The 26,055-nt window shown below is 41.8% G+C and overlaps 1 protein-coding gene across 7 annotated transcripts; it reads right to left on the bottom strand.

Moving 5' to 3' along the window:
* Positions 1-822: 822 nt before the first annotated feature.
* LOC117670049 (pulmonary surfactant-associated protein D-like) lies at positions 823-18,228 on the bottom strand. 7 transcript variants are annotated; one of them, XM_060694994.2, is made up of 6 exons: positions 18,046-18,228; positions 6,620-6,661; positions 6,118-6,293; positions 5,534-5,614; positions 2,563-2,646; positions 823-2,084 (listed from the first exon to the last, which is right to left on the bottom strand). In XM_060694994.2, exons 3-6 carry the CDS (start codon positions 6,275-6,277, stop codon positions 1,705-1,707), a joined length of 705 nt encoding a protein of 234 aa, XP_060550977.1. In that variant the 5' UTR covers positions 6,278-6,293; positions 6,620-6,661; positions 18,046-18,228; the 3' UTR covers positions 823-1,704. The 7 variants fall into 7 exon arrangements, with proteins under 7 accessions (XP_060550977.1, XP_034280808.2, XP_034280809.2 ...); XM_034424917.2 differs by lacking the exon at positions 6,620-6,661 and adding an exon at positions 8,713-8,794 and having other exon boundaries at positions 18,046-18,227; XM_034424918.3 differs by lacking the exons at positions 6,620-6,661; positions 18,046-18,228 and adding exons at positions 8,713-8,794; positions 10,159-10,213.
* Positions 18,229-26,055: the final 7,827 nt, after the last annotated feature.

The following is a 26,055-nucleotide window of genomic DNA, read 5'->3' on the forward strand; positions in this document are numbered from 1 at the left end:
GGCCTCCAGGCAGCGAAACATCACATCGTTGGGGTGGTCTGGGGTGGAGATGTACAGCTGCGTATCATCACCGTACAGGTGGACTCTCACCCCAAAACCACGGATGATCTCACCCAGCGGCTTCACATAAATGTTGAACAGAAGGGGCGAGAGGACCGACCCTTGCGGCACTCCCCATGCGAGACGCCTCGAAGTCGACCTCTGCCCCCCTGTCAACACAAACTCCGAGCGGTCGGAGAGGAAGGAGGAGAACCACCGCAAAATGGTGCCCCCTAATCCTAACCCCCTCAACTGCTGCAGCATGATACCATGGTCGATGGTATCAAAAGCCGCTGAGAGATCTAACAGGACCAGGACAGAGGAACAACCCCTGTCCCGAGCCCTCCAGAGATCATCCACCAACGCGACCAATGCCGTTTCTGTGCTGTACCCCTGCCTGAAGCCTGACTGGTACAGATAGCTTCATCCAGGTTCCTGGGCAGTTGTCGTGCCACCACACTCTCAACAACTTTCGTTGTAAAGCATTGTGAAGCGGTATATAAGTCTAAATTCCATTGCTACTATAGTTCACCTCTGACCTCTTGGGCTGCATGGCTCACAAAAAAATTACTGCAATAAATTTTAAATTCAAATCTGGATCCTTCGGTGCAAATTGATATTCACTGATAGGAATATCCCTGAACTCTAGCCCTACCAAGGCTCTGAAGAATCCTTTGCAAAACTGTCCAAGGATTTCAAGGTAATGTAGCAAGAGTATTGTAGGACCATGTCTATTAAGCTACCTCTCAGTGTAAATAAAAAAATAGAGTCTCAAGCAACAAATGCTGATAGGAAAGCATTTATTTAGAAATGGTGGAAAATGGATCTATAAGCCACTACATTTCTGTGCAGTTTTGCTATCTAAGCTAAGCTAGGGAAGACTTGGAAGATGGAAACATCTATTTGATGATGGATCATAAAAGCTAAGCAGCATCAAGTCTGGCCACTACTTCAGTGGAGGACTGAGGAAGGATTCCAAGATGGTTGGTTTAAGTGGAAGAAGACAACTTCCATTGGAATGACAAGGCTGAAGTCAACGGAGTAAAACTTGACTTCCGATCTCGCTGAAAACAGGGGAAGCTATTGGATTAGGATTTACTTGCCATATGCTAGACCAGTGATGGTGAACCTTTTTGGCACCGAGTGGCGAAAAGGGAGTGAGCGCATTGCGTGCACACACGCTCGTCTGGGCTGCAAACCAGAAGAGGAGCTGCCTAGGGGGCATGCGTGTGTCAGAAACTGGAAATTCATTTCCCGGTGGACGCATGCCCCCTGGGCTTCTCCTCTTTTGGGTTGCAGCCCCAACAAGTGTCTGTGCAATGATCAGCTGGCTTTTGTGCGTGCGGCAGTGCTGGAAACCAGAAGAGCTGGTTTCTGGCATGCACATGTGCATGCACATGCGCACCAGCCAGCTGGTCTTTTGATTTTTGGCACTGCCGCACGAGCTAAGGCCAGCTGATCATTGCACATGCATGAACGCCAGAAACCCGGAAGAAGAACGGGTAACACCGCATGTGCCAGGTATCATGGCTCTGCATGCCACTTTGGGCACATGTGCCATAGGTTTGCCATCACGGTGCTAGACTGTATTTGTGATAAACAGAGTAAGTTTTCTTTTTCAATTCTATGGTGGAATTCTTTTCCTTCCCCCCAGCCCAACATCCATTAGATGTTAAATTCACAAATGATTGACCAGCCGAGATCGCAAATTCTATTATGCCACTGGCCATTTGGGTGTATTTCCACACATTTTTCGTAACCAAGGTTATTCGGTTCTCCAGGAGCCCAGTTGAAAAATTGTAGGGGATAGCCATTGAGATCCTCAAACTTCTTTTCAGCTGCGTTGTAACGGATTCCAAGAATCGCCTGTTCTTTACGCCATGCTACTATTTCTTGGAGGGCGTTGTTCTCTGCCACATTCCTTGGCAAGGCAAGTTTGCCATTCATGTGCACGCAGTTGGCGGTGGCGGCCTGGAAATCTCCCTTAGAGTCACCTCTTTTGAACATTTTCTCACCCACGATCACTCCATTGGGAGCCAGGGCAGCTAGAAGGAAAGAGAATAGCAAAATGTTGAAGTACTGTCTTCACTGATTCTGCAACATGCCAATGTGACATGATTACATCTATGGCAGATTAGTGGAAAGGGAAGTTTTTCCAATAAAATATAAAACATTGCTTCATTGGGGAATGTGACCAATGACACACCTTGGGGGGGAGGGGGAAACAGATCAGAGTCAAGATGCGAATTAAGTGAGGTCAGAGTTGGCTTCACTTGGTACGTGCCGACATGACGCTCCTTTTGAATCTCGGCTTGAGATTCATGCTTTAATTAGGACATTGGTTGGAACCCTGACACACTGTTTCCTGCCACTGATCTCAGAGCTGCCTTGAAAGCCAGATAGGGTCGTTCCTGTTTCATGTTTGGATGGGGAACCAGCAGGGAAACCCAAGGTTGTTAGCTAAATCAAGATGTGGAAACACACATGCCAGAAGTGCCTAACCCCTTCTCCCAAATGTCTTACCCTGTTGAACTTTGATGAAGGTAGCTTTGAGAATGTCCATCTGAATCCGAAGTTCTTTTATTTGCAGCTTAAGAAGTTCAAGCTCTGAGTGGGAATGGAATTGAATTAGACTTCCTCATTGATATCATATTCAATTAGAGATTCTTCACTACAAAGGAAGATATTTCTAATAGCCATGACCATGGAGAACATTTCCATCTAGTCAGAGGGACTCAATAACTTGACCCTACTTCCTAGAGTTCTTACTTCAGGCACCCAATGATTGGATTTGTCAGATCTTTTTTTTTTTAAAGAAACCGTGAGGGTTATCTCATATGTTTTGAAGCAGGAAATAGGATTGAAATTAAATTAAGAGTAATTTCACTTTTAGGAATATATGAAAAATGGTATTCTATCTTTGGAAGTATATCCTTCATAACTATACATTCTTGTAGAGTCTGTCATGTAGGTATTCACCAAACATTGACTCAAAAATTCATGCAGAAGTTGCCCATTCATGATATAAAGAGATATTTCAGGGCTTAAATGTCCTTGAGTTTGGGAGCTTAATACCACAGATATTTCTTCTATGCATATTTAAATTTGGGTGGGAATCGCCAACATTGATCCCTCATATTATTTTTCCTTATGAATTTTTCTACTAAACACAGTGTCTTTATTGGTTGAACATGAAACAGAGTAACTTTTGTTATAAGACAGAAGGACGTTCACCAGCCCTAAACAATAGATATCCTGTCTTCTAGTGTTTTATACAGAGCTCAACTCAGCTCTTGATAGGAAGGCTGGTTGGACAAGTTTTGCCTGTACAAATTAGTGAGTTCTAAATCTCTCCTTCATTCTGGATGGACCACAACTATATTTGCCTGAGAAGCAAGTTTATTAACTCAGTGCATGGCAGGTAAAATAACTGTGCCCTTGTTTGGAACAGGAAGTAAAACAACCTTGTGTAAATATGCACATATTCAAGAAATGACAAAACAAAACAAAACAAAGCTGTGAGAAGATTTGGGGAAGGTTTCTGTGAGGAATGGTCTAACGATAGATGAACAAGAGGCCCTGTTCCTTTTTCTTTGAGGAGCAGAGCTATATCAGAGGAGGAAATAGCTAAGATGGCAAAAGAAAAAGGAAAAAAAAAAAACCCACAAAATTTCTGCAATGTCATTTTAATGTCGAGCTGAAGGGATGCTGTCATTTTGATCCTTCGAACAATCCCTGGCCTGTAAACTAGATGTACTCACCACAGTGATATCAAAATTCAAGCATTTGGACCTTGTACAAATACAAGGAACAGGAAGAATGAACTTGGTGGTTGTGATGTTAACACAAACCAAGGCAGAGTCTGTTGACAAAGTTATTATGTGGTGGAATTTACACACTACGCTGAGCCATAGAGCAGAGTTTACAAAGCTCAGTAGTTGTAACCCTATATCCCATTTGCATGGATGTTGGAACCCAACCAACATGCTTCAGCAACCATGTACCATTTGATGGGTAAATGAAAGCCGATTACGATATATTCAGCAAACAATGACTAAAAGAAACATGGGTGAATGGTGTGTGACTCTCGTATCTTATGATTTGGTTTGAGCAAGATCGTGACTCAATGTAACAAGAAATCTCACTAAAGTAAAGGGAGCTAAGCAGATTCCTAATTCTCGCCCCACCCTATCTCACTAGAATGTTTTGAAGATAAATCGTATTTAGAAAAAGAGCATAATCTGAAAGGACCTGAAGTCCTGACTCCATCAAATGGCATGGATCCTCAATGGAGGGGAGACATTATTTTGGTTAATCGATTAAAGACTCTACCTCCTCTCCCCCATGTGCATCTTTCTCTCTCCCTCCCGATTTTTGTCAATCTTAATCAATTCAATGTCACTATTTATTGTTTTATTGTTTTTGTGGGTTTTAATTTTTTTTTATTTTGAATTTGTATACTGCCCTTCTCCCTGAGGACTCAGGGCGGTGAACAGCCAAGTAAAAACATCAAGTACAAATATTAAAATACAGTTAATATATATATATATAAATTTGGCCCCATTAATTAAAAACAATAAACAAAACACTTAAAAACACTTAAAAAATTAGGCCAGCCCGGCTTGCTGGAAAAGGAAGGTTTTAAAGGCACGGCGGAAGGCACTGAGGTCTTGGATTCTCCTTATCTCTGGAGGCAATTGATTCCAGAGGATAGGTGCCCCCACAGAGAAGGCCCTCCCCCTGGGGGTCACCAGCCTGCACTGTTTGGCTGATGGCACCCCGAAGAGGCCCTCTCTGTGGGAGCGCACGGGTCGATGGGAGGTCATCGGTGGCAGCAGGCGGTCTCGAAGATAGCTAGGCCCTGATTGTAAGCCGCCTAAAGTCACCTCCAGGTGAGATGAGGCGACACAATAAATTGAATAAATGAATAAATAGTGTGTCAACTCGTAAAGCATTCCTGGCCTGCTCTCGAGTTGCCATAGGCAGGAGGGGAGAAAACTGACAGAGCAACACGGCAACAATCAGAAGCACATTTCACGCATACCTTTCTCAAGGCTGCAGCCTAGGTTACCAGAGCCAGACGGAGAGGTGTGTTCTCTACAGCCTGCGAAAGTGCTCCGTTGGAGAATGTGATTTATGACACACCCTGGGAGGAGGGGGGAACCAGGGTCATAGTTGGGACGTAAATTACGTGGGCCAGAGCTGACTCCACTTGGGTATATGCCAACATGTTGCTCCTAATAAATAATTGGATTTCTTTTGAAACTTGCCTCGAGGCTCATGAATTAATTAGGGCATCTGTCATTGGAACCCTGACATAGTGCAGTACGTTAAATTACCTTCTATGTCCTGTTGGTATTTGCATCATAAATAGTCCGCTTCCTTTAATTTTTTTCCTCCTAGCTTGTCCCAGCCCCCTCTTTTGGGGGACTGGGAGTAGAATCTCAGTATATTTTCATCATAGTAAATTTATTTTCTGGAAAATGAATCTCACCACTTGTTCCGCTCCCCAGCTTATCTTTGTTTGGTGCAGAGATAGCCAGAAGTTCTGATGGACTTGAAAACTGTTGAAGCCCTGGTGATTTTATAAGAGGAAGACATATTGGTTCAATAACTCAAAGGAAGACTTTCCACTACTACAGTGTTATTATCAGCCAAGGTTCCTTACCTAGCACTAACACTTCAAACTTTTTAAATCATGAGGTGATTTTGCTACTACTCAGGTTTGATTTCCTACTTCTTGCTAAGCCTTCTACTCTACTGGTTGGATCAGAAACTGATTGTAGCAGTCTCAACTTTCTACTTATTTGACAAAAAAACCCCACCCCTTTTTCAAAAATTCATATCTGAGTTATTGGTACAGTTAATAAGAGTACCGTTATTAAATTGCTTTAATTTACTGTCCTATTATAATTTTTCTTCTACTTTGTCATATCTCTGCAATCTTTCATCAGTACAACAGAACATCATAATTGAACTTGGCTCAGAGGGTTACAAGAAGACACAAAATATCTGCACCCTCCTTCTATGCATAAAAGCAAAACAAAACAGCACACTTTCATGCAGATGTTTAGATACCTTGAATGGCCATTTCTCTTCTGGGGTCCCCTTTGTTAGGTGCACACATAATTAACATGCATGCATTGTGGAGCCTGTCTTGAGGAGAAATAGCTGATTTGGAGGTTTCTTGGAGCGAGACCTCCAAGGTCAGCTGAAGAAGCATTAGGAGTGCCAGCATTGTTTCAATGTTTGGCCTAAGATGACAAAATAATAATAATAATAATAATAATAATAATAATAATAATAATAATAATAATAATACCAGTTAACCTACATTGTCAGAATCTGAATATGGAACCAGTTCTATTCTAAATTTACCGGACTTGAACATTTTGACTCTACAAAAAACCACTTTACTTGGAACAGCTTACATTCTCCGATGATACCTTAACAGTTCCTAGGTCCTTGGTTAGGACTCGAGCTGCTGAGCTATTAACCAGCCTCAAAGGCTATGAATCTCACCAAAGATTAACCAACAACAACAACAACAACAACAACAACAACAACAATAAATATTTACCAAGAGCAGAGGGTGGTCGAGGACTCCTACAAGTAAAGCAGACTGTGGAAGAAGAAAAACGCAGCTTGAATGATTACATCCAGAAAAGTGAAGAACCAATGATTAAGGAAGTAAATAAAGGAGGCCTTTTAAAGACAACTAAAACAAAAGCAGAATATAAGAAAAAAGTAATTGAGCAGCGAGCTGAAAATTGGAAAAGCAAAGCTCTGCATGGCCAATACTTGAAAAGTATTGAAGGCAAAGCTGACCAGAAACTAACTAGTTTCTGGTCAGCTTTGGTTAAGATCAGGAGTACTGAAAAAAGAAACAGAAAGCTTTATTTTGTCAGCTCAAGAAGAAGCCCTAGCCACAAACTGCATGAAGGCAAAAATTCAACATGTTACCACCAACAGCAAATGCCGCCTCTGTAATGAGAAAGATGAGACAGTCGACCACCTAATCAGTGGGTGCAGCAAAATTTCACAAACTGACTACCTACAACGCCATGACTGCATTGCTAAGATCATTCACTGGAAATTGTGCCAGAAGTTTGGATTTGAGTATAGCAAAAACCACTGGGAACATCAGGTTGAGAAAGTTTTAGAGAATGAGAAACTCAAGATCTTGTGGGACTTTAGGATTCAGACTGACAGGCACTTGGTCCACAACACACCTGACATAACAATAGTTGAAAAGAAAAAAGTATGGTTCATTGACATTGCAATACCTGGTGATGCATGGATTGAAGATAAGCAGCAAGAAAAAATCACAAAGTACCGGGAATTGCAAATTGAAGTTGAGCGACTGTGGAAAAAGAAATCGTGTGTTGTCCCGATTATAATTGGAGCCCTTGGAGCAATACCCAAAGGGCTACCCCGCTATTTAGAAATTCTAAATTTACTGGACTTGAACATTTTGACTCTACAAAAAACCACCTTAGTCGGAACAGCTTACATCCTCCGACGATACCTTAACAGTTCCTAGGTCCTTGGTTAGGACTCGAGCTGCTGAACTATGAACCAGCCTCAAAGGCTGTGAATCTCACTAAAGATTAAATAATAATAATAATAATAATAATAATAATAATAATAATAATAATAATAATATAAAACCAGTTAACCTACATTGTCAGAATCTGAATATGGAACCAGTACCTGAACAGTTAATTGTAGAATCCTTGTTGGGTATCTGTGGACCAGATGTCGTATTCAGCCGGTTCTGACTGGTTCTGGAGAACCAGTAGTGGAAATTCTGAGTAGTTTGGAGAACCGGCAAATACCACCTCTGACTGGTCCTGCCCCTATCTATTTGCTGCCTCCTGAGTCCCAGCTGATTGGTTGGGTCTTCTTTTGTTGTCCTGCACAGGGAGCTGGAAAGCAGGTTAGTGGGGTGGGGAGGGAATGGAGATTTTACAGTATCCTTCCCTTCCCCTGGAGTAGAGTGGGGTGGAAATGGAGATTTTACAGTATCCTTCCCCTGGAGTGGGGTGGGGTGGAAATGGAGATTTTACAGTATCCTTCCCCTGGAGTGGGGTGGAAATGGAGATTTTACAGTATCCTTCCCCTGCAGTGGGGTGGGAATGGAGATTTCGCATATCCTTCCCCTGAAGTGGGGTGGGAATGGAGATTTTGCAGTATTCTTCCCCTGTCACGCCCACCAAGTCATGTCCACCAAGCCATGCCACACCCACAAAGCCATGCCCACAGAACCGGTAGTAAAAAAAATTGAATCCTACCACTGCTGTGGACATTTCATTCCCAACTTTATTAGTGCTTGCAGAAGGAGAATGAAACTCAGGAACCACCAAAGTCCTAATAATTGAACCCTGAGCTACATATTTTTTTCTACTATTCTGGAATCCTCCTCCCAGTTATAGCCAATTCCAATCAGAAAAAAATGATTTTAAGGAAGTAGGAAATGAAGAGGATTAAAGGTACCACAGTAGAAAATCAAACCAGATTTGGACTGGCAATACAGGCCCAGTTGAAAGGTGACAACAAGGAGAATCAGGAAGATTACAAAGCAGTAAATAGTGATCTTGAAAGTCTATTGCAGGAGTCAAAGTGACCTGCTTATGTAGTAACAATCAACGGTAGAAGATAAACAGAAAATACCTTGAAGACACACTCATCATGAGTTGAATAAAGGAAATCCTTCGGCAGAATGGTCACTCAGCTTCTCTGTGTCTCTTGCAATCTTTACAAGACAGGATTCAGAGAAGAAAAATGCAACAGAAATTATAGTTAAGATAGATAGATAGATAGATAGATAGATAGATAGATAGATAGATAGATAATAGATAGATAGATAGATAGATAGATAGATAGATAGATAGATAGATAGAAAGAAAGATATTTTTAATCTGTATTGCTGCTTCTATTTGAAGAGTAAAATTGGTGTTGAACCTTGGGAAGGACCAAGTTGAAGTCATTGTTCAAGTTTTCACTTGACAATGCTGGGTGATGATGAGGAAATCACTCTCTCTCATTTCAGCCTATTGAGTAAGGAATGATATCTTTAGAATCTTTTTAAAAGGTGCAATCTGTCTCTTCCTCTCTCTGTTTCTCTGTCTGTCTATCTCAGTGGTGGGATTCAATTTTTTTTACTACCGGTTCTGTGGGTGTGGCTTGGTGGGCGTGGCAGGGGAAGGATACTGTAAAATCCCCATTCCCTCCCCACTCCAGGGGAAGGTTACTGCAAAATCCCCATTCCCTCCCGATCAGCTGGGACTCGGGAGGCAGAGAATAGATGGGGGTGGGGCCAGACAGAATTTACCGGTTCTCCAAACTACTCAAAATTTCCATTACCGGTTCTCCAGAACTGGTCAGAACCTGCTGAATATCACCTCTGGTCTGTCTATCATCCATCCATCCATCCATCCATCCATCCATCCATCCATCCATCCATCACTGTCTGTCTGTCTGTCTGTCTGTCTGTCTTCTATCTAATCTACATCTATCCTATCTATCTATCTATCTATCTATCTATCTATCTATCTATCTATCTATCTCTATCTATCTATCCATCCATCCATCCATCCATCCATCCATCCATCCATCCATCTATCCAATAGCCGATGGAATAAGGAAATGCCAGTTTCAATCCCAGCCTTCATCACTGTAAAAAGCATACATGGAATTAAGTCATATCTTGAAAAAGGGAAATGCATGTGCTCAAAGGTATTGAAATAGCATATAGAATTGAGGCTTACCTTTCTGAGGTCTTCCATAAATAAAAACAAGCATTCTGATTGCTCAATCAAATAAACTCTTAGATAGATAGATAGATAGATAGATAGATAGATAGATAGATAGATAGATATAGAAATAATGAGCAGTCTGCATAGAAAAATACAGCAACCATTTTTTTTAAACCTAAGTCTAGCTCTTTATATTTGATGAAAGCAAATATTTAACGATAAACTCTTAATCCGTTCCCAGGCTTGGAGAAATGTCCCTGAAGGTTCTCAGCTGATTGACTGACAGATTTAGACAGGAATCACCAATGATTTTACATGAAGTATCTCTTTTCAGGGTTGAGTCAAAAGTCAGATCACTTACTTTGTGATTTCCAGTGTTTCACAGGCGTCGTGGGAAGAATAATTTGGTAGACTTTAAGGTTTCCATTTATAGACAATGGCTTATGTAACAAGGTCTCACATTTCACATTTGTATTTTAAGAATAAATGTTCTGAGTCACCATATTCAAACCACATTTTTCAGCACAGCTCGGTGTCACTTAGGGCTGTGACATCCCCGTTGCTTCCTTATTGACTCTTGTAAGAATATTAATCACAAAGCAAGTATTGTTGGGGAGTTTTGAAGCGTAAGCAAGCATTACTCGGGCTCTTTATATCTGGTGCAAGCAAATATTTAAGGATAAACTCTTAATCCATTCCCAGTCTTGCAGAAATGGCTCTAAAGATTCCCAACTGACTGACTGATTTAGAAAGGAATCACCAGTGGTTTTACATCAAGTATTTCTTATTTCCATCAACACCATTAAATATGTGCTTTCCTTGTGGGCCCAAGTAGAGTTTTAGAGTGGGATTTTCTTCTTCTTCTGAAGTTTTTTTTTTTTTTTGCTTTGTCTATTGAGAAAAGAGCTATTTTAATAATGCAGTGGAAGAAAGTAAAATTAAAATTGCACTGCAATGTCACAGTTTTAATAAACATTTAAAAAATGGGTAGTTTGGGATGTTTTCGCATAAGATTTATTATTCTTGCATATGATACTGTAAAATCTTAAGGTGAAATTGCTTTAATATTAATGAATAGGTTAGGGTAGGGTAGGATAGGGTACAGTAGGGTAGGGTAGGGTAGGGTAGGGTAGGGTAGGATAGGATAGGATAGGATAGGATAGGATAGGATAGGATAGGATAACAGAGTTGGAAGGTACCTTGGAGCAGGGGTGAAATCTAGCAGGGTCTGACAGGTTCTGGAGAACCAGTAGTGGATTTTTTGAGCAGTTTGGAGAACCAGTAGCAGAAATTTTGAGTAGTTTGGAGAACCGGCAAATATCACCTCTGGCTGGCCCCAGAGTGGGGTGGGAATAGAGATTTTGCAGTATCCTTCCCCTGGAGTGGGGTGGGAATGGAGATTTTGCAGTATCCTTCCCCTGCCACGCCCACCAAGCCATGCCATGCCATGCTATGCTTACCAATCCACACCCACAGAACTGGTAGTAAAAAAATTTCACCACAGCCTTGGAGGACTTCTAGTCCAACACCCTGCTCAGGCAAGAAACTCTATACCATTTCAGACAAATGATTATCCAATCTCTTTTTTTCCAATCCTCTGGTAGTTCCCAGGTGCTCCAGGATTATTTTTTTTAAAGATATGGTACAATGGTTCTGAGATAACATCTGCCAGCTCCTTCAGAACTCCGGGATGAAATCCATCAGGTCCTGGTGATTTATATTCATCAAGATCAGGCAGGTGTTCTCTTACCATTTTCTTGTTTATTTTAATTTTTATTTCTAGTCTGTCTTTTACAATTATGTTAAACTGACTGTTCCTTTGACCTTTCCCCTTGTTATTTATATGTTGAAAGAAACTTTTTTTATTATTATCTTTGACTTTTGTTGCAAGTCTTTGTTCATTTAGAGCCTGACTTCATCTTTGCAGATTTGGGCTATCTGCTAGTATTCTGCCTTAGTTATGTTTGTTTGTTTTATTTTGTTTGTTTTATTTAGACTTATAAACCGCCCTACTCCCGAAGGACTCAGGGTGGTGAACAGGCACAGAATAAAATACATAAATACTAGAGTTAAAAAACAAAATTAAAACCAAATTAAATAATTCAGCCCGAGACAATTAAAAAATCCCAATAATTTAAAACAGATTAAAATTACAATTTAAAATTTAAAAGAAAAGGGGAGAAAATTAGGCCAGGCCGGCTTGCTGGAATAGAAGGGTCTTAAGCGCACGGCGGAAAGTGCGCAGATCTGGGATCCTCTGTATCTCCGGGGGGAGCTCGTTCCAGATAGTGGGTGCCCCCACAGAGAAGGCCCTCCCACGGGGGCCGCCAGTCGACATTGTTTGGCTGACGGCACCCGGAGGCCCCTCTCTATGAGAGCGTACCGGCTGGTGGGAGGCTGTTTGTGGTAGTAGGCGGTCCCGTAAATAAGTATAATTTCCATTTTTTATTCTTATCCTTTTTGTCTTTCAGTTTATCAGAGATCTTTGTGCAACCATGCTAGTTTCTTCTTTGATTTCTTGTGTTTCTTTTTCAGTGGTTTTGTGTTGGACTGGGCTTTTATGACCATATTTTTCAGTGTTTCCCACACTTCTTGAGTTGTTTTCCCTTTTAGGAATTCTATCCATGAAAATTTGCTTAGGCTGTCTCTTTTAGAGTTTAAGACACTGGTTGGATTATATTCTATTGCTTGTGTTTGCATTATATTGAATTCCAATATAACATGGTCACTCTTGTCCAAAGTTCTGGCAACTTCAACTCCCTCTATCACTTCTCTATTAGTAAGAATTAGACCCAGTACAGCTTTTCCTCTAGTTCCCTCCTCTACCTTTTGGATGCATCTCCCCCAACTCCGTCCAGATGCTGCTGGAGGGAAAGTGTGAGAAGGGGAAGAAAGAAGTGTGTGTGTGTGTCCGAGAGAGAGAAAGAGAGAGAGGGGGGGAGAAGGAGGGAGGGAGGGGAGAGAGAGAGAGAGAGAGAGAGAGAGAGAGAGAGAGAGAGAGAGAGAGAGAGATCCTGTTTGTAAGTTTGCTTACTCCATTTGCAATGCTTTGCCTTCCCCACATTTTTGCTTCCCTCCTGGCTCACTCTTGCTCTCTCTCTTTCTCTTCCCCCCCACCCATCCCCCCTACACAAATACAAACCCTTCCTGCTTTCTCTCCCTTCTCGCTCTTTCCCTCCAGTGGAACTTGCCTTAAGTGGGAGGCAGTTAAAAAAAAGAGATAGGGGAAAGGGGGAAGCTCCCCTATTTGTAGCACCTCGGCTTCCTCCTCTTCCTCCTCCTCTTTTCTTTCCCTCCAGACTCTCTCTCTCCCACTCCCTCCCTCCCTCTTTCTCTCTCTGCCCTTCCCCCTCGACACATGCATTGGCTCCCCTGGATGTGTGTTTAAATGTCCCACACAGCCAAATGGCCGTGGAAAAGTATCTGTCAGGATCTCCATCATCAGCCTGCGGCCTTGTTGGTGTCCTGCCATCAAAGGGAAATGGAGGAGGGAGGCATTTGGGCCAATCCACACCTGTGTATCTCATGGTGAGAAATGGGGTGGTGGCGGGGGGGAGCTGACATGTGAAGTAGACCAGAGCTGTTTGTACCACTTACACTGGGTATTGTTGGAAGAAATGTCCATCTGGGTTCAGTTCCAAATGGGGAAGAAAGACACTGGAAACATGGACACTGCTTGGAAAGATGGTTTAATGGTGGAGAGCAGGACCACATGGTTTGAGGTCCCAGGCAAAAAGGCACATGGGAGGCAGAGATAGATAGATTTATAGCCTCTCTTGGGCCCTCCATTAGAGTTTCCTGTTCCTGTACAAGAAATATATCCCATTGGCTGTCAGATTCCCAGGGGGCAGGGGTCTTAGCTAACTTTGTAGGCTGTCTTTGTCCCAGGCTTGGTTGAGCCTTGCTGGCTGATGTAACCTTCTCAGGTGCCATATGGTGAGATGGGTGGAGGGCTAATCCTATCATGTCCTGAGGGCCATGTCTTAATCCCATCATCCTGGAGCTGAAAGTCTTTTGTGTTGTAGGTAAAATGTCTTTTGTCTTTCTGGGGCTATTGACAAAGGTGGGGGCTGCTTTCCAAGCACATGTTTTCTCCTTTTCTCATCCAGAAAGGTATAATAGTCTGCCTTTTTAATATTTCCTAGAATATATCAGTTTTCTAGGAGAGGGGTGGGTGCTAATTTCCTACAGTATTTTCAAGGCTGCTTGCCCTGGGTATGAAATTCCAGCAATCTAAACAACCCAGAGTTTTCCACAATATTGTGGTGATCCTAGATTGGGTGGCAACGGACTGGACCTTGGAAGGAGGGATGGGGAATGTTTGGCTCTTCGTATCGGTGAGCAGAAACTTCAGATTTCTCCTCATCTTCCTGCAACCAAAATCTTTAGTAAAAAGTTCTTTTCACTTCAGTCAATTGGAATGGAGTTTCTGCTTTCCTAAATGATTGTTTCTGGGCATATCTCTCTGTGAAGCTCCCAGGATGAAGGAGTGAGGGAAGAGCACTGGCAGACCAATGGCGGGAGAACATCAGAGGAGAGCCAGCCAAGTAAGAATGTCCATGTTGTGTCAGCTGTGGTGGAGTGCCCAAGAAAAAGTGTTAAGGCAGCTGTATTCAATTGTCCCATTATGTTTTTGGTTAACCTGAGACAGGAGGCTCTTATACTATAAATCATATTAATCTATGTATTGTATTATTCACAGTATTATGTTGCTCTCAGAAGTGTTGTCGTGGGACTAGAAGTTATGTTGCAAACCTCAGGAAAATACAAGGAACAGAAATAAGGAACTTGATAAATGTCCTGATGAGCTTAATGACCTATGTTCTATATCATCCCTGTAACGAACTTATGTTAAGAAACATATTACCAGAAGTGTTCACGGAAAGTAACAGACCATATATGGAAATAGAGTCAGAAGCGTAACGCCTCTGGCGTGGCTAGAATTGCAAAATGTATAAAAGGTACACCTTGGGCATAGCCCAGGGTTTGGAATCTGACATGTGAATGTTCCAAACCTTTGCTAGGAAATAAACCTGTGTTCTCCAACTTTTGTGGTCTTGTCTCCTGCATTTGGGAAAGTGGGTTTTCCCGCTTCATTTCTGGCACCCCAGATGGGACACAACAAGTCATTGGGACTCTCTGGAGGGTCACCCCTCTGCCAGTGGCTTGATGAGTTAGAGGGAACTTCCCAGGCGCCATCGGACACTTTGTTCCGAGGGACTTCCCGGTGATGCAGGACCCCTGCAGCAGCGGTTGATGCCTCCACTTGGAAAAGGAACAGAGACCAGGCCAAGTTCCAGCCGGCCAGAGGACAGGAGAACAAGCCTGCAGGCAAGTATTGGGGAATAGAATAATCCCTCCCTGTAAAGCAGAGACGGAGGAGAGGACTGATCACCCTCTCTTAAGAGGTAAAGGTACCCTCTCTTATGAGGTAAAAGGGGGGAAGGTTGCCAAGTGCGCTTGATGTGAGTGTCTACTGCGGTTCCCAAAGGTGACTGTTGAGTGTCCAGCACCCTGGGCCAGTTGAAAGCAAATGGCGTTCGCAGTTTCCATCGGAGACCGTGATCATCCGGCTCACAGGGTCGGACGTGAAAGTGTGAAACAAAATTCCTTAAGTATTATCCCGAGAGGAACGGACCCCTTACCTTCCTCTCATACCCTTTTCCTCATTTGTCTTGTCTGGTGCCCTGGGTGGACTATGGGAGGGGGTGGAAGTGGGCCCCTTATTCCATTAGAGTGTATGTTGAAGCATTTTAAAAACGCTTATGTGCTTTAAAGGTATGGTATTAAGTGGAGCAAACAGAGGTTGAGGGTCTTCTGTGAGGTAGGCTGGCCTGATAAGGGAACATTAGATCCCTCTATTGCTTTAAAGGTACTCCAGTTAGTGTTCCACCCCACATTAGGACACCCAGACCAAGCCCCCTGCATTGATGTGTGGCTCATCTTATTTCAAAGACCTCCACCTTGGATCCAGAAATGCAAAGTTGAGCAATGTAGGCTCCTAGTCTCACACACCTTGCCACCCCAAAAGGGAAAAGATTAGGATTGCAGTATCAAAGATAGTGAAGCCTGATCTACCCCAAGGTTGCACTCTTGAAGCATATGTCCAGGAACGCTTCCCTATGAAGGATCCCTTGTGGAGTCGAAATGGCCAATTACGGGCAATTCAGGACTATCAACATTTGGTGGTGTGGGCAGTCCGTGCAGCAGGAAAACCAGCCATTAACCTGTCCAAGGCTTCCCTGGTGATGGAAGAAGCCACTGAGAGCCCGGAAGCTTTTTATACTCGGTTGTTGGAGGCATACCAAATGTATACTCTTATTGATCCAACAGTGCCTGAAAATGCTCGAATGCTTGCCATGACCTTTATATCACAAAGTGCTCCAGATATACGTAAAAAGTTACAAAGACTGGAGAGAGCCCTGGGAAAGCCTATGAATGAGTTGATGGAAGTCGCTGGGAAGACTTTTGTCAATTGTGACAAGGTGGAGGAAAGGAAGCAGGACCAAAAAAATGCAACAAAAAGCTGAATTGCTGGCCGCTGCTATGATGGGGGTACCAAGAGGAAGGGGAGGTGGCAGAGGTAAAGGGTATGGAATGGGTTTGGGACGTAACCAGTGCGCCATATGTAAGAAAGAAGGGCACTGAAAGGGTGAGTGCCCGGAAAAGGACAAGAAGGAAGAAGAAGCAGGTTTGTGAAGAACTACAGAGGTGGCCTAGGGAGAAGCCAGGGAGGGAGAGGACGAAGAGAAGGATTTTCAAAAGCCCACCTCATAAGCCTGGCAGAAGTGAAGGAATGGGACTGAGATCGACCGGGTTCAGCCCGCCTCCCAGAACCTGTGGTCAGTTTAAAATAGGAGGCAAACCTATCTCCTTCCTTGTGGATACTGGGGCCACTCATTCAGTCCTAACCCAGCCTCTGAGCCAAGCCTCCCCCTACTTCACCAATATCCAAGGAGTGATGGGGAAGAAAACAACAGTATACCTGGACACGGTTACCCCAAGGATTCAAGAACTCCCTAACTCTTTTCGGGGCTGCACTGGGAAAAGATTTGACGGCCCTGGAAATCCCCTACCCAGATGTTTATTATTTATTTATTTATTTATTAGTTTGATTTACATGCTGCCCTTCTCTGGAGACTCAGGGCGGCTTACAATGCTTTTAAGCAATAGCCTTCATACTTTTGTATATACCTGCTTAGTAGGGCTTTTGGCCCCCCTAAGTGATGTTCTATTTTATACAAAGTCAGCTTATTGCCCCCACAAACCGGGTCCTCATTTTACCTACCTCAGAAGGATGGAAGGCTGAGTAAACCTTGAGCCTGGTGAGAATTGAACTCACAGTAATTGCAGGCAGCTGGCAGCTAAATACTACTTTAACAGTAGTTTAGTCCACTGCACCACTAGGCTCCACCGGATGTTGTGTTGCAATACATAGATGATTTGTTAGTTACAGGCCAGACGGAAAACGACTGTTGGTGAAACACCCATGACCCGCTCCATCTCTTGCGAGAGCTGGGCTACAAGGCATCAAGGAAAAAGGCACAACTAGTCTTACAAAAAGTCAGGTATCTGGGATATGACATTGAACCAGGTAAAAGAACTCTCAGCCATGAGAGAAAGGAGGCCATATGTCAGCTCCCGGCACCTAGGAATAGGAAAGACTTGAGGGTTTTTTTTGGGGGGGGGGCTGCAGGCTTCTGTCGCATCTGGACCCCCAATTTCAGTTTCATTGCAAAACCTCTCTATGACGTTATAAGAGGAAGTGATAAGGAACTTCTGCGATGGGAAAAAGAGGAAGAGAAAAGTTTCACAACTTTAAAAGACGCTTTAATGCAAGCTCCCAGCTTAGGGCTCCCTGACTTAGACAAGCCGTTTCAGCTGTTTGTCGACACTAAACAGAACGTAGCAGTCGGGGTTCTCACCCAGAAAATGGGAACTTGGCATCGCCCCGTTGCTTATCTGTTGAAGCAGCTGAATATTGTAGCAAGAGGGTGGCCTGGCTATCTGAAAGCCCTGGCAGGCACGGCGTTGTTAACACAAGAAGCTAGTAAATTACCTTTTGGCCAGGAATTGGATATCTACACCCCCCCATGCCCTCAAAGCTGTCTTAGAAACCAAAGGACATTTGTGGTTGACCAACCCCCACATGCGGAAATACCAAGGTTTAATTACGCACAACCCCATGATCATGTTAATACAATTTACAGCCACATTGCTGCCTGAACCAGATTTAAAAGCTACTCACGATTGTATTCAGACTATTGAGGAAACCTATGCCAGCCGTCCAGATATAACTGATGTTCCGCTTTCCAACCCCGACTTTACTCCATACACAGATGGCACCAGTTTTGTGCAGGAGGGAATACGGAAAGCTAGGTATGCTGTTGTAACTCTTGAAGATGTATGGGAAGCTGAGCCCCTCCCTCCCGGTACAAGTGCTCAGCTGGCAGAATTGCATGCTTTGACTCGAACTTTGGAACTTGGGAAAGGCAAATGTGTCAACATTTATACAGACTCTAAATATGCCTTCTTAATATTTCCAGAAATATTAAGATTGGCTGTAGAAGTAGAAATTGGACCAAACAAATGGGCGGATCACAGTCCGGTGACAGTAAGTTGGAAAGAAAGAAAGTATAGAGGAAGGTGGACAATGAGGACAGATTTGGCAAGGGAGGAGGAATTTGTTACGGGATTGAAAAAAGAATTAAAGCTTTTCTACGAGGAAAATAGACGAGAGGATACCTCGCTGCAAAATGTATGGGATACTATGAAAGTGGTTATAAGAGGATATTCGATAAAAATTTCGGTGCATAAATGGAAATTAGAGAGAGAAAATAGGGGCAAAATTCTAGAAGAATTAGAAAAGGAAGAGAGGGTTTACAAGTAGACCCGAGAAATGGGAAAATAAAAGAGAGAAAAGAGTTTCTTAAACATAAACTATCATTATTAGACCAAGAGGAATTGGTGAACAAACTTAAACGGGGGAGGCAACATTTTTTTGAACATGCTAATAAAGCAGGTAAATGGCTCTCGTATAGGTTAAGAAAAGAAATAGAAGCACAGAAAATTGATGCCTTACAAGATGGAGAGGGAACTCTTGTGGGGAATGTGGAAGGGAAAAAGAGAGTGATTATAAATTTCTTTGAGGAATTATATCAAAAAGAGGGAATACAGGAGACGCAAGTAAGGGCATACCTTGAAAACTTGAAATTAGCTAAAGTCCCACAACATATGAAGGATATTCTTAATTCAGAGATTAGGGAAGGAGAAATCGAAACTGCTATTAAGAAGCAGAAATGTGGTAAATCACCGGGACCGGTGATTAGTTGTTCTACAGCCCAGAAAGCAACACAGAGTTGCAGTTTGTCAGCAGAAAAAGGGCCCAAGAACTTGTGAATGAGATTTCACAGAACCTAGGGCTGTAGAACAACTAAGTTTACATAGGTAAAACCTGGCTAGAGAGAATATGTATGTATGTTTTTCTTATATTTGTTTTAAATGTTTTTTAAGAACGAATAAAGTTTGTTTTAAAATTATATATATATATATATATATATATATATATATATATATATATATATATATATATATATATAATTTTAAAACAAACTTTATTCGTTCTTAAAAAACATTTAAAACAAATATAAGAAAAACATACAAGTTTCTCTTAATCAAAGACAAAAATTACGTATACATATACCGTACATATACAGTACTCAACTTCATCTATTGACTACTTTCTATTATTATATATACATATATACATACGCACAGTGACTTATTTCCTTTTCTATCCATCTGACAGTGCTGTTTTTAATTATGTTGATTTCTTCTAAATTTCATCTTTAACCATTCCCCCTCCTCTGGTTTATCCACTGGTACCATCTATTCCATATTATGAAGTATTTTGAGTCTTCCTTATCCTGTAACTCTAAAGTTAGTTTGTCCATCTCTGTGCATATATAGCTTATATTACGTTGCTTCCCAAACCTGATTCTGATCGAACACAGATTAAAAATTATAGACCTATCTCCCTGCTTAATTCGGACTACAAAATATTCACATCAATATTAGCGGAAAGGTTGAAGATTTTTTTAAACGAATACATCCATCAAGATCAAAATGGCTTTTTGCCATATAGATACTTACGAGACAACATTAGAACCATCATGGATACATTGGAATATTATGAAACACATACAGACAAAGAAATGGCTCTAATGTTCCTCGATGCGCAAAAGGCATTTGATAGGGTTAATTGGGACTTTATTTTATTACAAATTGAGAAGATGGATTTCGGATTTAGTTTTACGCAAGCAATCCGGGCACTTTATACGGCGCAATATGCAAAAGTATTAATTGAAGGTGAAACAACAGAGGAGATATAAATACATAGGAGAACTAGGCAGGGATGCCCGCTTTCCCCACTGTTATTTATTTTGACTCTGGAACCTTTACTAAGTCAAATCAGACAAAACAAAGAAATAAAAGGACTTAATGTCAGGAAGGAGGAGTTTAAAATAAAACAAGCATTTGCAGATGATCTCATTTTTATATTGGAGGAGCCAATGACTTCAGGGCCAAATTTGTTGAGAAGTATTGAGGAATTCGGCGCAGTAGCGGGTCTACAAATTAACAGGGACAAAACCAAATTACTTATTAAAAATCTTAAGGGGACACGGAAATTGACGATAGAGAATGTGATGGGAATACAAATAGCTAAAAAGGTAAAATATTTGGGCATATGGCTGACCCCAAAATGCTCCTCGATAAAAAAGAACAACTATGACAATCTCATCATGCAAATGGAACAGGATTTAGATCGGTGGAGGAAAGTACAGCTATCCCTGCTAGGAAGAGTGGCAGTGGTAAAGGCACACGTGCTACAAAAATGGATATATCTTTTCCAAATGGCTGTGGAAAGATTAGAGAAAAGCTTTTTTTAGAAAAATGGATCAAATAATCGGAAAATCCATATGGCAAGGGAAAAAGCCACGTATTAAAGGGAAAATGATGCAAGAGCATAAAACAAGGGGAGGCTTGGGGCTCCCCAACTGGGAGTGGTATTATCTAGCCTCTTGCCTGGTTTGGGTAAAAGATTGGATAATATTGAAGAGGAAGCTTATATTAAAAATTGAAGGGTATAATTTACAGCAGGGATGGCATTATTTTCTTTGGCCAACCAAAGCAGGACAGCATAAATACTTTACGAATCACTATGTAAGGGGAGGTCTGATTGAGGTATGGAATAAGATCAAAGGAATGATGTATAGTAAGGTTCCATATTGGTTTGTGACCCTTGAAGCGACTACATATCCACCTCTATACAACTTGAATAAACTTGTGATGTACAAGGAATTGTTGGATGGTGGGGGTAACCTTGGATCTAAAGCGGACCTACAAATACGGGGAATCAATTTGGACTGGTGGGCATACGTACAAATCCAAGCAAGATATCAAAAAGATAAAGCCAATGGGGGGATTTTTAGTTCACCACAAGAGTTCGATAAGGCCCTCCTGGAATGTGATAAAAAATGTATCACCAAGGTATATAACCTCCTCCTGTCCCGATCTGTAGCTGATGAAATAGTTAAAGACTCGACGATAGCCTGGGGGAGGAACTTTGGATATTCATTAAATTTGGAAAAATGGCAACAAATATGGAACAGAAATGCAAAAATGACGATGGCAGTGTCCTTCAAAGAAAATATATTTAAAATGTTATATAGATGGCATATACCACCAGCAAGAATTGCAAAGATGTTCCCTGGAACTTCAGCAGAATGTTGGAAATGTGGGTCAGCCAGGGATACATTTTACCACCAATGGTGGACATGTCTACAAGCCCAAAACTATTGGAGCAAGATAAAAGATTGGCTCATGGAGATTACGGGAGTCAGCTTTCAATTGAGACCAGAAGTCTACTTATTAGGAATAAACCCTGGGGGCATAAGGAAAATAGACTGGTACCTTTTCATACATATTACCACTGCTGCTAGAATTGCATATGTGCAACTTTGGAAAGGGAAAGAAGTACCATCGGATCAGATGATTATGAACAAAATTTTGTGGTGTGCAGAATGTGATAGATTAACATATATTCTTAAAGATAGACAAGAATCAACTTTCAATCAAAGCTGGGATAAATGGTACCAATGGATAGAAGTAAAAATGTCACGAGATAGATGTTAGGAAAGCATGTGGCATAGATATGTAAATAGCAAACTATATATAAATAAAGTAATATTAGATATAAGAAGATATAAGAAGATTAACAAGTGCAAGATGCAATATGATAAACCTAATTGAATCTGTAGTATGATGATATGTAATATTATTTAGAAACTGTATATATATGGGGGTTGAATCAACCTCAGTTGTATGTATGTGATTTTGTCTTGTTATAGTCTTTTTTTCTGTTTTTTGTTTTTAATTTATAATAAAAATTATTTTAAAAAATAAATAAATATGCTTCTTAACAGTGCAAGTGCATGGGGCCATATACAAGGAGAGGGGCCTTATTACGGCTGGGGAAAAGGACATTAAGTATGGGCCACAGATCTCACGCCTGTTGGACAGCGTTTGGGCCCCCTGAGAAGTCGCCGTTATGCACTATAGAGGACACCAGAAGACAGCATCAGAGACATAGCAAGGCAATAATAAGGCTGACTAGGAAGCTCGTTGAGCCGCACTGAAGCCTTTAATTATACAGGCTAACTGTTTAACTCTATGGGTCCCGGATGAACAAATTAGACCTAATTATTCTAAGGAGGAATTGCAACAAGCTAAGGAACTTGAGGCAACGTTGGAAGATGGATGTTGGATTCTTCCCGACCAGCGCGTTTTGGTCCTGGGACACATAGCATGGGATGCTGTGCAACAAGTCCATAAGCAACTACATTTGGGAAAGACTGCATTGGCTAAGTCCCTACTACGAGAAGTATACATCAATAAGATACACAGAATTGCTGCCAATGTCTGTATGAGATGTGAAATCTGTGCAGCCAATAATCCCAGACAAGGGCCCCAACCGCCTCAAGGACATCAACTCACAGGAAGTTATCCTTTTGATACTCTGATGATTGATTTTACAGATATGCCAAGGTCAGGTCCACATCATGCAATGTTAGTTCTTATTTGCACATATACTGGATGGCCTGAGTGCATACCAACAAGGACCAAGAAAGGTTTTAGTAGGGATGACACAGGAAAACCAATTTGGCTAAATAAAGGTCCTTAAAAAGAAAAAGTAGAGTTCAAACTTGCTCATGAGAGCCCTGGCAAGGTGCAAATGATGTGTGAACCAAAGTCTCTATACATTTTGGATCTTTAAAAATAGGCCAGCGCCTGCTGGGAGATCTAAACTGGATGGAGAAGAGTTTCTATCTTTAAAAATAGGCCAGCATTGGCTGGGAGATCCAAGTGAGAAAGAGCTAGACAGAACATCCCCAGGCCAGAGACAATCCAGTGCTTGAGGAGATGGAACAATGGATGAAACCTTGAGTAAAAAGTGAGAAGTTCACTATAACAATTAGAAAGAATCCCAAACTGTAAATAGACCTGACTAGTCCTTAAAAGGAAAATATTTAGAAGTTGAGAGGCCCCACCATACAGTAAAATGATTCAGAAGTTGGGGCTGGCCAAAGAAGATATGGTTAGTTTATACTGTTATGTGTGGTAGGAGAAAAGAAATACTGCAGTGTTATAAAGATTCTGATAATTTACCATTCTTAAAAGACCCAGAGAACTCTGAAAGACCTAAGAATGGAGAAGAAAATTGTTTATTGTTCTTCCCACCTGGGGTTTAGCAGATAATAAAAAGGTAAAGCTGTCTAAACAATGCCGACTGGCGACACCCAGGGGGAGAGCCTTCTCTGTGGGGGCACCAGCCCTCTGGAATGAGCTGCCCCTAGAGCTTTGTCTTAGCCCCGACCTGAGTATTTTTCGCCACACCCTTAAGACTCTTCTGTTCCAGCAAGCCGGACTGGCCTAGTATGAATTTTAAAATGGGCGTATGTGTGTTTTAATTCGCTGACCAAATTTTATATTCAATTTTAATTAGTTTTAAATTTTATAAATCTATGTGTTTTAATATGGCTGTACACCGCCCTGAGTCCTTCGGGAGAAGGGCGGTATAGAAATCTAATAAACTTGAAACTTAAACTTGAAACTAAATGGGAAGACTCAGATAATTTGAATTGACTAATTTTATGTGATTTCTGTTAAAAATTATTTGTTGCTGTGCATCTATAATGACTAGTGTATATGTCTAAGTCTTTGGGTACCTTCAAGGTAACTGCAAGTGTTAAATGCCTGATCTCTAGAGATATGAATTTTAAATTGTTAGAAATGAGTTGACACCACTGAGAGGAAGGAAAATTACTTCGCCCAGTCTGGTATGGCCATCATTAGACAGGGTGAAGAATGGAGTTCAACTTTTCTTTCCTCTCTGTGCTTTTAAGAAAAAGCCTAAATTTATGTGGAAACTAACTCTTCAAAGGACTAGAGGGAACCTCTCCCCTTCTGGTGACACTCCGGGAGCTGTCCCTCTACGAACGGGAAAGGTGAAGAAAACCCCTGCAGATGTTATTCCGGAGGCTAACACCCAACGCACGGGCGACAAAACGAACTTATCCTGGAAATTGCTATCCCACAACCGAACAACTTGACAGAATCTGTGTAGCTATATGTATTGTAGGCCTTATAGGAGAGGGCGGAGCCTCAGGAGTAGGGGGGAATGAGGGAGTAACCCCTAGACTGATGTCAAGCTGCACTCGATAGTTAGAATATGGAAAGAGTGCGTGCCCCTACTCCCACTGTAAATTACCCAGAGGTAATGCACGGGGAATATTGGAGCCCAGACACCCCTTCGAGTACACAAGGGGGGATCCATAACATGCAGAATGTGGTGAGCTCCAAGGTACTTCTGTGTACTGAATGCTTTGTGGCCTTACCCTCGGGTAGGCATTTTGTTTATAGCAGTACCAAACTCGCTAACTGCTCTTCCAATAATCTCCTCCCTGTGAGCATGAAGGGACTTGATACTGGGATATAATTCCACTATAAGGTGTCACCTCTTACGTACTCCTTGGGTCCCTGTAAACCTCCGTCCTTGGAATTTGGCCAGGGTACCAGTGTATGATGAAGTTGGAAACATCCAGTCCAAGAGGGCAGCCATTGACACTTCCTTGATTGAAAAGGTTAAAATAGGTCATTGGAAGGATGATGAATGGCGACCGGAGAGAATCATTGAGGTTTATGGACCAGCCACCTGGGCAGAGGATGGCACCTACAGGTATCGGATCCCCATCTACCTGTTAAACTGCTTGATTAGGCTACAGGCTGTTGTAGAAATAATTACTAATGAAACTGTGAAAGGCCTCACCAAACTAGCTGCTGAGAGTGTGAAGTCTCGAACGTATATCATGCAAAACCACTTAGCCTTAGATTACCTCCTAGCCAAGGAAGGAGGGGTGTGTGGTAAATTTAAGTTGTCTAATTGCTGTATTGAGACCGATGACAGGTCTCAATACAGCATTGACAAGGTCATTAAGGAAATAACTGATAAAATGGTCAAAATAGCTCACGTCCCGGTTCAAACTTGGAAAGGATTTAATTTACCTGACGCCTTTTAAAGTTGGTTCCCTAAACTGCCGGGCCTGCTAGCTATTGTGGCATTGATTGGGTTAATAGCTGCTGGATGTGTAATTTTACCCTGCATTCTCCCCATTTTTGTTTGTACAATTTCTAACAGTCTCTCTCTACTTGTGGATAAAAAAGGTAACAGCTCAGGCGATGGCTTGGTGGGAGTATGAGAAACTTAGCTCAATGGATGATGACTTCCATGTTTATGAAACTCCACAGTAATCAGGGGATTTAGGTGGAGTTCCAAAGGGGGGAATGAGACAGGAAGGTCTTATACTATAAATCATATTAATCTATGTATTGTATTATTCACAGTATTATGTTGCTCTCAGAAGTGTTGACGTGGGAGTAGAAGTTATGTTGCAAACCTCAGGAAAGTACAAGGAACAGAAATAAGGAACTTGTTAAATGTATTGATGAGCTTAATGACCTATGTTCTATATCATCCCTGTAACGAACTTATATTAAGAAATATATTACCAGAAGTGTTCATGGAAAGTAACAGACAGTGTACCCATATATGGAAATAGAGTCAGAAGCCTCTGGCATGGCTAGAATTGCAAAATGTATAAAAGGTACACCTTGGGCATAGCCCAGGGTTCGGAATCTG

This window comes from Pantherophis guttatus, chromosome 6 (genome assembly GCF_059756535.1).
Source record: "Pantherophis guttatus breed Tessera chromosome 6, ASM5975653v1, whole genome shotgun sequence".
NCBI classification, from domain to species: Eukaryota; Metazoa; Chordata; class Lepidosauria; order Squamata; family Colubridae; genus Pantherophis; species Pantherophis guttatus.

Excerpts from the sequence above, each read along its gene's own strand:
- LOC117670049 (XM_034424917.2), bottom strand. The coding sequence starts at position 8,732 with ATGATGAGTGTGTCTTCAAG. Across the intron at positions 5,615-6,117 it reads AAGAGAAATGGCCATTCAAG|GGCTTCAACAGTTTTCAAGT; the intron begins GTATCTAAACAT and ends TAAAATCACCAG. Across the intron at positions 2,647-5,533 it reads GCTGGGGAGCGGAACAAGTG|AGCTTGAACTTCTTAAGCTG; the intron begins GTGAGATTCATT and ends ATTCCCACTCAG.